This window comes from Hypomesus nipponensis, chromosome 18 (genome assembly GCF_054491055.1).
Source record: "Hypomesus nipponensis isolate SF chromosome 18, ASM5449105v1, whole genome shotgun sequence".
Classification (NCBI taxonomy): Eukaryota; Metazoa; Chordata; class Actinopteri; order Osmeriformes; family Osmeridae; genus Hypomesus; species Hypomesus nipponensis.
In genome coordinates, this window is record NC_140378.1 from 17499859 (window position 1) to 17514779 (window position 14921).

Consider the following 14921-nt stretch of genomic DNA (forward strand, 5'->3'; position numbering starts at 1 on the left):
TAGTTTGGATCTAAGGGTCAACCGAAGTCACAGGTTTTCAAAAATGAGGTGATACTGTTGGCTCTTTCTATCCGGTCTGTCTGAAAACGCTGAAAACAAGCCTTTTGTACAAGTAGCAGCTAAGCTCCTGACTTCATGGACAGACCAGAAAGAAACACATTGCATTATATGTATTCGGCTGAGGCACATTGTACTGTTATAAAATCTATCAAACTCACAGTGTACAAATGTAATACTTTTGGCTTTGTAGAAATTATCTTTCAAACATATCGAATAGTACTTGATAATTCTAATTACAAATGATGTGAAACCTCCAAGTTAAAAAGACCAACAAATGAAAACATAAAAAGCCGTCAGAATTACAGGAAAAATGAAATTAATGAATCACCCTTGCAGCAAAAACAGATGAAGGGCATTCTCTTGAACAACTCTGTGATTTTCCAACTGTGACCACTGCACAACAGTTATGCAAAATCACCTTCGGTCTGCTTGGTGAAGAAAACACTTAGAGGCCAAACAGACCACAGTGAGGAAAGGTAAGTTTTTACAGAAGGTTAACTCAATCTTTGAATTGAATCTGAGTGGCTTATTATGAAAACCTTTGATTGGATCCTGTCTACATTTACTTTGTTGGAGTTCTGAAATGACAAACCAACATCTAGACTTTACAAGCAAAGTCGAGGAGGGCTGCCTAAAGGACAAAGAGACAGAAAATCAAACAGGAGAACAACACAATGAGGCTCTTCTCCTTGCAAATCCATGGAAACCATGGCAACGATCCCGCTCCTTGGTCAAAGGTCAGATAAAAGTCAAACGTCTTTACTGGTGGTTGATGCTAACGCATTCGTTATATCGGACAAGCTTTCAAAGAAATCTTTATATCTTTTGTGTGGCATAAATGTACAGTCTGTGTATGTGCCTGGCCCATTGTGGCTTCGACAAAAGCAGGCTTGGTCAGACACCTTTATGTATTCTCTCCAGGCCGTGTGCCCAGCACACTGTCCTGCCATATTACATGTCTTTCCTCCGTCAAGTCTTTTTGCATGAATCGTATAAACCAGGAGTTGTCCAAATCCGATCCTCGAGGGCCGCTGTCCTGCATGTTTTAGATGTTTCCCTGATCCAGCTCACCTGATTCTAATGAATGGTCGTTATAACAACCCATTTGATTGAATCAGGTGTGTTGGAGCAAGGAAACATCTAAAACGTGCAGGACAGCGGCCCTCGAGGACCGGATTTGGAGACCCCCCTGGTATAAACAGTGGCTGTCCTTACCAGCTCCAGGTTACAGGATTTTGGCAGGAGTGCCCATTTTGTTGTGTTCTGGGGTGTCCAGAGAGCCTGGTGTGGGTGAGGCGTGGGCTGGGCCTGCTGGGGGGAATGGAGTGGTACTGCTTCGCTGCTCTGGGAGTCCTGGCATCTTTCCTCAGTTTCCTCATGGATCTTAGTGTGGCCAAGCTGCTGCGAGGTTAGACTGGCTCACACACACACATATACACACATATACACACACAGAAGTGCCCCACACACATGCATACACACACGCACGTACATACATTCATGTACAGTACCAGTCAAAAATTTGGACACATTTTCCCATGTGTCCAAACTTTTGACTGGTACTATATAAGTTTACCTGATGAAATAATGTTGTTTTTATTTTTTACTCTTTTCATCCCTTTAGCTCACCAGTGGCTGTATGTGAAACTAGAGGGCCACATGCTGCTTCAGTTTCTTTGCTGGACCCTGTACCCCGTCTCTCTGTGTGCTCTCTCCTCCTCCTTCACACACAACATCTGCCCATTTTCAGCAGGTAGGACGAAGCAGGACCACGTTTCACAGCGGGCAGGGGGGCGAGGGGGTGGACATCCTCACAAACAACACGTTGTCCTCACAAGTAGAAAAAGCTTCTTGAAAAGCCACATTGGCATTTTGTGGGAGTTATTTTCTTCTGTTTTCTACCTCTGTTTGTTCCAGGTTCTGGGGTTCCTGAGGTGCGAACAATGCTGTCAGGTGTGGAGATGCCTCATTACTTATCTGTGACCAACCTGTTTGTCAAGGTTGTGGGTCTCATCTGCACCTTGGCAGCTGGTACTTCAGTGTTCCTGGGGAAAGTGGTAGGCTATTTGCCCTGCTTTAACACCTCTGAATCACCGCCTGTCTCATTGTAAATCTCTCTTCGTGTATCTCTCTCCTTATCTTTCAGTTTCTATTGTTTGAGATGAGTTCTTAGCATCATGAACGATAGAAGAAAATTGGTCTGGTTTAATTTCAGGGCCCGTTTGTTCATCTAGCAACCATGTTAGGAGCATATCTGAATCGTCTAGCCACTCTCCTCAGTGGAAAAAAAGAGGTACGTAATATCACATTTCTTTGTCCCTTTATAATCCCTTTGTCCATTGTAAACAAAAGATAAGTTGGAATGGTGATTTTTCCTGTTAAATAAACAATTTATGAGCGCCCAAATTCAACCTGCGTCCTCTCCTTGTTGTTTTAGGAGAGACCAGCGAGGGCCATGCTGGCAGTTGCTTCTGCAGTTGGGGTAGCTAGCTGCTTTGGGACTCCCATTAGTGGTGTGTAAGGCTATACCTTCCTCTGACGCATATGCCCTGTCAATCAAAGAGCCCCATCATTTCAGTGTACCCCATTTAAATACATATTGTCATTTTATCTGTCCGTCTCTCACTCGTGAAATTGATTTTGCACTTTCCCTCGCTTGCTTCCTCTCTCCTTGCTATCCCTTTCTCTCTCTCTCCCTCTCTCTGTATTCCTCACTGCCCATCCGATCCCTCCCTACCGCTCTATTCTATTTCTTAATCTTTAGATACTCCACCCTATCTCGTCTCTAACTCCCTTGGCCTCCCGTAACCCCGTCTTCGATTTCTTTTTCTCTTTTTCCCTCCTCCACGCCACTCCTCTATATCGTCTTATAACAGGGAGTCAGATGGCTGAGCGGTTAGGGAATCGGACTAGTAATCTGAAGGTTGCCAAATCAATTCCTGTGCAAAATGACATTGTGTCCTTGGGCAAGGCACTTCACCCTACTTGCCTCGGGGGGAATGTCGCTGTATTTACTGTAAGTCGCTCTGGATAAGAGCGTCTGCTAAATGACTAAATGTAAATCTTGCCACATATCGTCTCTCCCATGCTCCTCTTCCCCCTCTCCTCCTTCTCTCCAAGGTGTGCTGTTCAGTGTGGAGGTGATGTCTTCTCACTTTCCTCTGAGGGACTACTGCCCGGGATTCTTCGCCGCGGCGTGCGGAGCCGTGACCTTCCGCCTCCTCGCCGTGTGGAGCGGGGAGGGAGGTAACAGCTCTCTCTCGCCACCCGTTGGGTGATCCGGGGAACAGCTACTGGCCAGGGGTTAAGTACCCTTGAAACATATTTATTCTAATAGAACAAGTGTTCTAAAGATCTGTTTGTGCTGTTCCCAATGAAGAGTTCCTGGACCACCGGGCAAGGACTGAGAGGGTCGAGGGATGATTGGATTTTCTCGGAATTCAATCTAGATATTGTAGAAAGCAAAATGCAGATTTGATTATCTAAGGCCAGCAGACATACATACATGGTAAAGTGATTTGGGATCTGATTGTGTTTCATTCTTTTGCCTCCAGATACTGTTCAGCCCTTGTTTAAAACCAGCTTCTCCGATGACAAGCCGTTTTATCCACTTGAGATCCTGGCCTTTTCTACAGTGGGGTAAGACAGCTTATCTCAACATTGCAGAACCTTGGATGTGTTGGACAGGGTTTAAAATCATTTGGCCAGATAAATATACCATCCACAATCCCATAATCCAAATATCTGTGTGTCATTTGTATGTGTGATTTTGTAGCGTGTCATTTCTAAGTGTGTTGTTGCTGCAGCGTGTAGATATTGTGTTTTCTGCTTCTGTACGTGTTCTATTTTGATATTCTCTCAAATTGATTTCAAACATTTACATTTAGTCATTTAGCAGACATTCTTAGCCAGAGCGACTTACAGTAAATACAGGGACATTCCCCCCGAGGCAAGTAGGGTGAAGTGCCTTTCCCAAGAACACAACATAATTTTACACGGCGGGGAATCAATCCGGCAACCTTTGGATTACTAGCCCGACTCCCTCACCACTCAGCCATCTGACTCCCATCAAAAGCTCCCATAGATCTACATCTACCAACCCCCCCCCCCCCCCCCCCCCCCCCCCCCCCCTGTTCCCGTCTCCATCCTGTTGCCACTTTGCTTTTAAAAAAAGGCTTTTGTTTCCATTGTGACATTGTATGCTCTTCCAGTAATGACTTCCGATGGCCCATGGCTGCCAGGTCTATAAATACCCTGCTTCTCAGTGTGTATCTGTGTGTCGGCTCTGTCCTGCTCTAAGACTGCTGTGCGGAGCTGCCAGCTGTGTCTACCTCTTCTGCCACCGCTCCATCCTCCGCCTCGTCAAAACCAACAGAGTCCTCGCAAAGATGTTGACGACAGAGTGAGACCTGTTTCCCGACCAAGCACTGTTTTGTGACTGAGTGATTCAAGCCTGCCTCGTATTGTTTGACGCTAATAACTTCGATTGCTTACTGCTCTAGGTACATTGTATACAGTTTGTTCTGTTGGACGTGCTTGTGATGACAAGCAGTAAAGTCTGGAAGGGCACTGTAATGCCTTCTGAGAGGCAATTTGTGGCACAGCACAGAACATAGGACTATAGAAACACATTAAAACAAACACACAAACAAACAAAACGACAGTCCAGCGTCTCTACAAAAGGGAGATGATGTCATGTCATTGTGTGTTTGTCTCCTTCTACACGCACGACCCTCTATCCAGGAAAGCCCTTTACTCAGCCATGCTGGTGTTTCTCCTGTCCTCCATCACATTCCCTCACTCTGCAGGTCAATACATGGCTTCCAAGGTGACACACTTTAAAACACTTTTCCATTGAATATTTTGAAGGATTGCCTCTGTATCTTCTGAGCTGGGCCTTAAAGACGTGTTCTCTGTCTCTCTGCAACAGTACACTATGAAGGAGCTCCTCTCTTCTTTACTGGACAGCAGGCGATGGGACTCCAAATCCCACAATGCATCACTGGAGCTGGGGTCAGAGTTGAGTCCTTGGTCAGAGTGGAGCCCAACAGGGATTCCAGTCCATGCTACTCTGGTGTGCTTTCTGGTGATGAAGGTATGGAATGTTCCTGCACGTAATTCTGTCCTACTAATTGGGTGATGAGAGCACATAGCATTATCCGGGTTTGAACACTCGTGCTTTAGCAACGTGGCAAATGCAATAGAAAGATCACAACATCACATATCACCATATTCCGGATCTAAGCACACTAATGCAAATGGGAAATGTAAATTTATATGATTTTTATGATTGTTTCCTCTGTGGGGGGGAATTGATTCTGAGAAATATCTTAATACAAACAGATTCACAATGATTACTCGCTAACTCAAGTAACAATGCAGACAGGCACTTTGGCAACATCTGACTCCCAGTCTCATTCATATTCAGCTGTGGATGCTTGTCTTGGCTTGCACCTTACCCATCCCCGCTGGCTACTTCATGCCTGTATTTGTCTACGGTGAGAGGGAACACGCCAAAAACAATACACCTTTTTCACACGTTTCACTCATTGCGACCACTTGCAATTATCATCAAAATCAATCGACTCTTGACTCTGAACGGGACATGACCTGACACGCCTCCCTGCCCCTGCCCCTGCCGCTGTGCCTCAGGTGCTGCGCTGGGCCGTCTGGTTGGAGAAACGCTGGCTCACGTCATCTCAGAACAGGGTGGGAGTCCCATCAACCCCGGCGGCTACGCTCTCGCTGGTAAACCAACCGACTGTTGTTACATAACAGGCTTTCAAAAACGCATCAAAAAGCAACAGTAATGGGGATGCCTAAGTTGACATAAGTTAACAAAGTCAAGGCAGAGTTTAAGGCGTTGCTCGTCTTGATGCATGTGGATGTTGTGAAGTGCCTCTTCCGTCCTGTCATGGGGGAAGCAATGCATAAAAGACGCCTCATTTGTTGTGCTATGAGGGACTCAACATGCACTAAAGTGCCTCTTTTCCCTGCCTCAGGTGCAGCGGCCATGTCAGGAGCGGTCACTCACACTCTGTCGCCCGCTCTCGTGGCTCTGGAGATGACGGGCCAGTCCTCCCACGCCGTCCCCGTCATCCTGGCCACCCTCATATCCAACGCTCTGTCTCGCTCCGGGAAGAGGCCATCTTTTTACGACGCCATTTCCCTCTCCAAGAAGCTCCCGCACCTCCCCTCCTTACTCAGAGCCTGCCCCAAGTGAGCCTGATTAAAACCGACACCCAATTAAAATAAGCAAGGCAACTGTTCGTGAACACTTCTCTGCTCGCTTTTGAGAAGGTGTTTTCTCTAGTGTGCTACCAGTAGGTCAGACTTGATGACTGGGAGACTATATCTGGCTTGCATAAGTTGTTTTCATGTTACGTGATGTGTTATGGCTCTACTCTGCTTCTTACATTTACATTTAGTCATTTAGCATACACTCTTATCCAGAGCGACCTAAAGTAGGTACAGGGACATTCCCCCCGAGGCAAGTAGGGTGAAGTGCCTTGCCCAAGGACACAACGTCATTTGGTAGTCAGCCGGGAATCGAACCAACAACCTTCTGATTAATAGCCCGACTCCCTAACCGCTCAGCCATCTGACCTCCCCCCTCCTACCCCTCAGGATTTCGTCTGTCTGCCTGGGACAGGTTCTGTGCCCTCGATGGGCCTTGCTTCATAGGGGCGCTGGGCCCAGGGAGGTTGAGCAGGTCCTCAACACTTACACAGACCCGGAGGTTGCTGTGGTGGAATCACTGGGTGAGAGCACTACAAAGTTCTGCTAGATTGGACTCACCTTGTGAAGGGGCTCTTGCTGCCTTGCTAGTATTGTTCGCTCCTACTTCAGCAATAAACGACAAGCACTTCCCTAACCTCACAGCAAGCATTGTCAAAGAAATACAAGAAAGAAAACATTGTAAGGTCTCAAAGCGTTCAACATCCACAATGACCCTGTACTATTGAGAGACAAAATGTTCCCTTGAGTGAAAGAATCGGGTGAAAACAATTCTGCCAGATGAGACCTGTCACAGCAGTCTTACTGAATTGAATGAATTAGCATATCTTTTATTTGACAGAGTGGCATGTTTCCTATGGCAGCATAATTCACTTGAGAGTTTATGACACTCTCGGCTTGTAGGTCTGCTTCAGTCAGTGAAATGAGGCTGTCGCTGTCTCACCTGTTCCTTGCTGTCTTCTCAGACTCACCGGTTCTCCTGGGGTCAGTGAAACGGTCAGACCTGCAGGTGTTTCTCTCCCACACCAAAGATAACGTAAGACGAGACACTTTTCGGGGGAGAACATTTAACGTGCTGTCCTTTCTCACCCACATACACCATCGTACCTGTGCCTCCGATTTGCGATTCTCCAGGTTTTGAAATCACTGGAGGACGTCTGTTCCATCAAATCACCTTCTCTCCAGATCTCCAATGACACCACAATTGTGGAGGTAAACGAAATGGGAGTGTGGATTTCCTTTACCTGACAGTTTATTTGTCAAATGACTCTGTGACTGATCACATGCAACCGGTGTTGTGTGTTGTCTCCTCCCCTGTGTCAGGCTCACGGCGTCATGAGTGTGATGTGTGCAGAGATCTTGTACGTGACTGAGAGAGGGAGGCTGGTTGGAGTCATCACATGGCTGGAGGTGTGGTAACATGTGACACGGGCAACACACTGCACATGAAACATCACATGCTCTAACTTCAACCCTGGCCGAAGAAATAATAATACGTGTCATTTTGGATTGTTACCTGAATTTTGATTTTTAAATACTATGAGGACCTTTATGGATTTTGTGTGTGCGATTTGAGGTAATGACCTTGCTTCAGTATGTTAATCGGGGGTTGCTGGTAATGGAAAGGTGGTGAACCTTAAAGTGATTTGAAAGGGTAATACAAGAGTATTCCCAGGAGACAATACTGTCAATTCAAGAGTCAGAAGGGTATGCTTTTTTAATTAAGCTTAAAAAAGATTGCATGTTACAGTCTATTTGTTGTATTGGTTTGTTGTGATTTTGTTGTTTGAATGCATCCCTCTCTCTATCTCTTGATCTCTCTCCTTTTACTTTCACAGATGAAAAGAATAATGGAAAACTTGGCCAAGGACATCTAACTCATTTGTGAGCCCAGGAGACCGACTAATATCAACTGTAATAATGACACGTTGTTTCTAATTCATCCTCATTCTGAGATGACAAGATTGTTTCCTCCAGCCAGCAGTAATTTGGCTTCAGGGCCATGTGATAAACATCTATTAGAGCTTCTTGATGAAGCACTTCTTATAATTACGTAAACCTTTAGCCAGCCATGGGTGTTGGATTGGCTCATTAAATAAACCACAGACATCTCTCACATCTCTCACGCATTTCCTGAAGGGAAGATATTGTTTTTTGAAATGTTTAATATTCATCACAGAAAGTCCTGATGTCATAAAATGTTAGATTAAAGGTCAGTGATCTGAAAGCAGATCTAATACAAAGAAGATCTGCTAAGCTGGACCGATGACCTTTCTCAGTTGTCTTTGGCAAGGCGTGTGAGAGTGAAATAATTCACAGGGCTGCCAGAATGATGCCCCACAGAACACATACACATTACTAAAGTGCATTGTCATTAGGTAAACAAAATTTCATTATCTATAATTGCTTGTCGTTTTCAACCATCAGCACCAATGCCCTGACCGATTTTCCCAACCTTTGAAAGAACATGGCTATTGTTTGAAGCCACTGTCTAGCTTTCTTCCCTGTGTTAGTCTCGCTTCCATTGTGTGTGATTTTCCACCGTGAGCAGGACAGCTACCCTATTTGTTGCTGTCGATCTCCTATTAATATTCCAATTAGGAGATTGTTCTGTGGAAACACATTTGTTTTCTGAATGAGATCATATTATCCCTGTCACTTCCTTTGTCCTCGTTATCTTATGGCCTCCACTTTGTCTCCATTCAGTGCTGTAATGGGGTAACAATAGCAGGCCTTCATGTGAGACACAACAAATGGTTCAGATTGTGTAAACTTCTATTAAAAGAATGTGGGACAAGATAGCACTAATATTCGCCACCATTCTCCTTTTATCTCACTCTCTCAGGACACCATTTTTTTCTTTCTTTCTCTCTCTCTTTCACTCTCTCTGTCTCTGTCTCTGTCTCTCTCTTTTCGTCTCCCTCCCTCAAACACAAAAGGCTACACATGCGCAGACACACACACAAAATCACTATTTTCTTCACTCACTCTCACGTACAAAATATCAGCAAACACGTACCCACATCTCTGACTTTCCTGCATCTCTGCCCCTCTCCCTCTGCCCCCCTCCGCCTCCCTGGCGGAGATGTGTGAATAATGGCTAATCATAGCTGAGACTCAGGCAGATAATTGGGTGCGCACTTTCTCTCCTCCGCTCCTCTTTCTCTCTTAACTATCTCAGTCAGGAAAAGGAGACTCCAAATAGACCGATTTAAAATATATATATTTTTACATTTCAATGTACCTTTTCTGTTGTTTGAGCGTGTCAATTTTTTTAAGACTGTAATCCGATATGAAAAATTAAACCTAGAGTAACATACAAATAGAAGTACAATCTGTATCACAACATACTCAATGCACAAAATGGAATGGCGACCTTCCATGTACTGTTCTGTCCTTCACACAACTTGAAGAGATGTCTGCTGCCGTACGTTCAATACATACAAAGGCTACAGGTGGATCTAGATATCGTTTTGGCGATTTATAAAAACATAGATTTTAACAGTTAGTCAATAAGGGTTCCATAGCTGTCAACCAATGACATTGTGGAACCTCCCCAGGAAACTCACTTTCAAAAATACTTTTCCGAGTGTTCATGTGTCGTACAACATGGCTTTTTGACCATCAGTCACTGGTCCAAAAGTAAAGGCCTCCCATTGTGTGTGCTTTCAAAGACTATGACATCATCAAGTTAGAAACTGCTCTACAAATGCCTCCTCTTCTCAACTGACCAGAATCTAGTTGTAAAACACCTCGTCCTCAGATAAGGAGCTGCTGTCCACATGGCGAACTGTGGCCCCTGCCGCAACAGTCCCCCCAGCCACCAGGGGGCGCTCACTGTCTGGCTGGGAGGCGGACATGGGGGAGATGGAGGAGGCTGGCTGAGGGGGCCCCAGAGTGCCATGGTAGTTGTTGGCCTGGGCATGGATGCTGTACAGATGCTGAGGGACTCCGACACTGCCACCGTCCAACAGGAAGTGAGACAGGAAGTGTCTGTTCGTGTCTGCGGACAACAAATGGAGAACCATTCAACAGTGAGAGGAGGAAAGATAAAACTAAAATTAGGCGAAATTAATAAACCCCCCAAAAAAGACGCTGGATGCACTGGATCACAACTTGATACATTCAGAGCGGTTCCGAATGTTTTGCAGGCTAGCGTACCATGTAAAAGGTCCGAGCTCGTGCAGGGATGGTCTGAACCATCGTGGTTGGACCACATATTCATGGAAGCCTCCGCCAGAGCGAACTGCTGAGCCACTCCTGTGAATGAAAAGTAAACGCCGATTTATTCTGGAGCTTCTTCATGTAGACAACCACCTGCTGTCCTCTCCATTGAAATAAATATCGAGGACACTGGGTTCTGTTTTCAGGACTTGGACCACCCATGTCTTTTTTTTGTATCGCTCCGCAGAAAGGTTTTAAACACAGAGGACGAAATCAAAAGTCGAGTCATCATCAGAAAGTCAATTGAAGTCTAGAGGGAACCTCCCGCGATTCTTCCCTCAAGACGCATCCCTCCCCCTACTCACCTGCGGCGAAGCGGGCTTCCTTGATCTCGTCGGTCATTTCGGAGTAGAGCTGCTCATCCTCCTGCAGCCCTAGTCCCGCCCTCCCCCAGCCCCCTCCGCCCCCTCCCTCCCCCCCTCCCCCCCAGCCCTTCCACTCGATGAGGTGAGCCACACGACCCTGGGCCATGGCTGTGGGCTTGGTGATGTGCTCCTTTATTGTGGCAACCAGACCTGAGTGAGAAGGAGAGATGTAGAAAGGGAGGACGATTTTGAGAATAAGGATAAATAAAGAGAGAAATAACATTTACAGGTAAGAAATAGATTCAGCTCGATAAAATAAGAAAACTGCAGGGAACAATCACATGCTTGAAGGAAATGACATTTACTCATCTTTTACATGTCTGCATCACCACAACAAAAAGACACAGCTCACTGTTTTATTTGAATCTGCCAAAACACCACAACTACATACAGTATCTACACAACCAGTTGGCCACAGTGACCATTTTTAAGGCATAATTTCGATATTCTAAGAACTGCAAATATTGTTATAATTTTATTGCAGAGCAAATTTAAGTTGTTTTTGAAAGAGAATTACCAATATAAGAATGTCTTTACCAGTGAGAAAATCGGCCTACCTTTTCCTAGTTCTCCAGCACACACTCTGTCACTAATATATTCATTGGTTTTTGATCAATTTTATAATTACTCTGTCGGGATTAAAAGCTTCTTTCCTTGGACACTTTCATTCACACATTAGTCTAATAATTAACTTACAGAAGAGAGGTTCGCTTGAGAAATGAAGGTTGAAGACCAACGTTAGAAGTTCAGAACTAATCAGGCAGGAAGGGACAGATTATCCAGAAAATTGTGTGTGTGTATGTGTTTAAAATAGTAAATGCATGTTTTCTGATTGAGTACTGTGTGCGTCTGTAAACATGTGTAGGACAAATAGAGAGAGGGAGAGAGAGAGGGAGAGGGAGAGAGAGAGAGAGAGAGAGAGAGAGAGAGAAAGAGAGAGAGAGAGAGAGAGAGAGAGAGAGAGAGAGAGAGGGAGGGAGGGAGGGAGATAGAGAGAGAGAGAGAAAGAGAGAGAAAGAGAGAGAGAGAGAGAGAGAGAGAGAGAGAGAGAGAGAGAGAGGGAGGGAGGGAGATAGAGAGAGAGAGAGAAGGAGAGAGACGGAGACAGACACAGAGGGAAATGGAAAGAGAGGGAGGGAGAAGAGAGAGGGGGAGAGAGAGACAGACACAGAGACAAAGGGAAAGAGAGACAGAGATGATGAGGACTATGATGATGATAAGATGCACCACAACAAGGAAAATTACATTAGCCATCTCCTGTGGAGACAGCTTGTTTTATTCCCCCCCCCCCCCCCCACATGAATGATTCATAAATAAAACAGAGCGCAGATAACAACAACATGGGCCTCACCCAGCAGAGATGAGGTGGCCAGTTCCCCAATGTCATAGCCACTGTTGCTCTTCTTGTCTGCCATGCTGCCATTGGACGGCTGGGGGTCATCCTAAAAGAACACAACCAATCAACGGGTCAGAGAGCTATACTGTAAAATGATGAGTAAAAAGTAGGGTTGAGTTTTGCACCGCAAACACAAAAAACACACAGATGCAAAAATACATACATTTGCACACATGAGTACAGTCATTACGCCCCAAGCCCAAAAAACACTAATTCACCCCAGCTCCTGCAGGTGTGCCCACTAACACAAGCTGAAGTGAATCTAACAACGAACATGGAATTGAATTTATAGACATTGTAATAATAATGAATCACTCGCACACACACACACAACCGAAAACAATCAGATACAGAATCTCAGTGGCTTTCTGAAGTATCTACCAAACAGGACTTTAGATTTCTGCAAACAAAACATTGCATTTTTCTGGCTGAGAACAGACCTTGTCTGTTGGCTCCCCCTCAGACTGCAGTACCACCATGGGGTGCTGGGGGGCACTGTGGAGCTCTGTAGAGGACCAAACACACGCAGCGGTATTATGTTTGGAAGCAAAGTGTAGCTGGATTTTAGGAGATTTGTGCATGTGTGTGTGTGTACTTATTGGCAGGGCCAGAGCCTCTGAAGTTCAACATAGCTACTTTGAAAGGCCAGGGTCAAGCCTCATACATAATGGATGAAAAAGAGAATAAGAGAGAGGAATAGAGAGAAAGAGAGATAATTAATGATGATTCGAATGAACAAAAGGCGGGCTTACTGCAATGAATTCAAATTCATTAATATACAAGCTGCCCTGTACAACACAGTGTTCTCAGGCCCCTGTTCACTGGTTTATTGACTAAATCAACAATGACATAAAATATATTAATTAATGTGGTCCAAGACCTTTCTCTAAGGTGCTGGTGGAATCAGTTAAGCTAATGAAGAAACTGGACACACACACACACACATTGGGTAACCCCTGGGAGATGTTGTCATGACTGTTGGCTGTCGCTATGGAAACATGAGAGAAACAGACTGGGAGTGATCCCCTTCCATTTACCTCAGTCACATTGACACACACACACTAAATTACACAAGAGAACATACAGACACTCACACGTAGAGACACACGTTAATAAACAGCCCACGCCACACGCACACACACACAGATACGCACACACAGACGGACACACAATTATAGACAGCCCCCTCTGGATCAAGGATTTACAAATCCATCTTATTGGACCAAGGGGCGATATCTCCGCCAGCATCAGCAGGCTTCATTATGAGGGAGTCACATTCTCCATCCAATCCTCCGTCCTTATGAGGTTAAAACAGAATCCCCACCTTCAGCAATAGGGAATAACACCCTGGAAGGTGGGGCATGTGATGTACAAAACTGCCCCCCCCCCCCCCTCCTGCCTCTCTCCATTACAGCCATCCACACAGACATGCACACGAGCACATACACACACCCTCATCCCCTCAGAAATTAGGAGCACCTGAGGCCAGGGGGGAAATGGATGGAGAGAGACATGTATTGATGTCCCTTTGCTGTCACTGGACAGCCCTCCTCTGTCCCCATCTCCAGACACACACACACACACACACACGCACACACACACTCAAGCACAAATTAACTCTGTCTTTTTCTCTCTCTTGCTCCTGTCTGGAACAACTGAAGGTTCTGCTGTGTTTCCGGTTCTTCATACAACAGTTTCCACACAGACTTCAACACTCATTCAGAGCAAAAGAAAAAAATAATGTCCAGCTTGTGTCCAGCTTTTTATCAACATGTATTACTGTATTTTGTAATATTTTACAAACTGGAAAAGCAAGTAAAACAAAACTGTGAATTAAAGTAAACCTGTGTACTAAATGCACATTCGTTTTTTTTTTTACTGTCTGGTTGTGTTGAACTGGTGTAAACCTGACAATCACTTTGAGGTTTTCTGAGATTGTTAAATGGGACTGAGACTATGACTTGGTGCTTGTCATCCAGTTGAGAGCTATTCGCACATACATGTATCTGATGATCTCTCCGATATGTAAAAAACTCCTTTAAACAACATCCCGATGCGAAGAATAAAATGTACAACTCGGTCGTAAGATCCCCCAAAAGGATCCAAGTACCTAAAACATTTGTTTGAGGTAAACATTTGTTTGAGGTAACAATGTTTTGAAAGGACAAACAACTGGATGGTGGGATGAGCTGAGAGACAGAGAGAGTGATGAAGGGACGGACGGACAGAGACAACAGTAGTACAGACAGAAGGACGGACAGTACGACTGACCTTTGTGACCTCTGCAGAGGCATGCGCCCATGGTAAACGAGACAGCCAGTCAGTTATCTGTTGACCATCGTGGTAAAGGGAAAGAGAGATGGATTCAGGGAGAAAAAAAATAGTAAAAAGATAAGCAAAGAGAGAAAGAGAGTTAAAAGTAAAGCACTGTAAGAAGGAATGTAAGAACTGTCTCTTTCCCTTCGCTGAATTCTCTACCACTGCCTTCCATCTCCGGAACTGGAGGTGAGAAAGAGAGATAGATAGAGTTAGAGAGAGAGGGGGATAGACAGAGAGGGAGGGGAAAGACAGAAAGGGTGTGAGAGAGAGAGACTTTGAAGTAGAGAGGAGGCAAAGGAGAGTGAAGGAGAAAGAGAGAG

At 45.1% G+C, this 14921-nt stretch overlaps 2 protein-coding genes across 2 annotated transcripts; one reads left to right on the forward strand and one right to left on the reverse strand.

Annotated features, from left to right (window-relative positions):
• The first annotated feature begins 643 nt into the window (after positions 1–643).
• Positions 644–8406, forward strand: clcnk (chloride voltage-gated channel K). The gene is made up of 19 exons (XM_084679080.1): positions 644–797; positions 1337–1468; positions 1685–1813; positions 1978–2117; positions 2276–2353; positions 2498–2573; positions 3181–3306; positions 3615–3699; positions 4361–4462; positions 4804–4888; positions 4991–5155; positions 5489–5558; positions 5713–5808; positions 6063–6279; positions 6688–6821; positions 7263–7333; positions 7432–7509; positions 7621–7707; positions 8136–8406. Exons 1-19 carry the CDS (start codon positions 644–646, stop codon positions 8172–8174), a joined length of 2064 nt encoding a protein of 687 aa, XP_084535206.1. The 3' UTR covers positions 8175–8406.
• Positions 8407–8444: 38 nt separating this feature from the next.
• fam131c (family with sequence similarity 131 member C) lies at positions 8445–14695 on the reverse strand. The gene is made up of 6 exons (XM_084680214.1): positions 14554–14695; positions 12723–12787; positions 12238–12328; positions 10827–11036; positions 10459–10557; positions 8445–10300 (listed from the first exon to the last, which is right to left on the reverse strand). Exons 1-6 carry the CDS (start codon positions 14582–14584, stop codon positions 10035–10037), a joined length of 762 nt encoding a protein of 253 aa, XP_084536340.1. The 5' UTR covers positions 14585–14695; the 3' UTR covers positions 8445–10034.
• Between the last annotated feature and the right edge of the window lie 226 nt (positions 14696–14921).

Coding starts and splice junctions, on each gene's coding strand:
- fam131c (XM_084680214.1), bottom strand. CDS start 14,584: ATGGGCGCATGCCTCTGCAGAGGTCACAAAG. Junction 12,329..12,722: donor AGGGGGAGCCAACAGACAAG/GTCTGTTCTCAG, acceptor GTGTTCTTTTAG/GATGACCCCCAGCCGTCCAA. Junction 10,558..10,826: donor GGAAGCCCGCTTCGCCGCAG/GTGAGTAGGGGG, acceptor TTTCATTCACAG/GAGTGGCTCAGCAGTTCGCT.
- clcnk (XM_084679080.1), top strand. CDS start 644: ATGACAAACCAACATCTAGACTTTACAAGCAAAGTCGAGGAGGGCTGC. Junction 3,700..4,360: donor CTGGCCTTTTCTACAGTGGG/GTAAGACAGCTT, acceptor TCCTGCTCTAAG/ACTGCTGTGCGGAGCTGCCA. Junction 7,334..7,431: donor TCTCCCACACCAAAGATAAC/GTAAGACGAGAC, acceptor GCGATTCTCCAG/GTTTTGAAATCACTGGAGGA.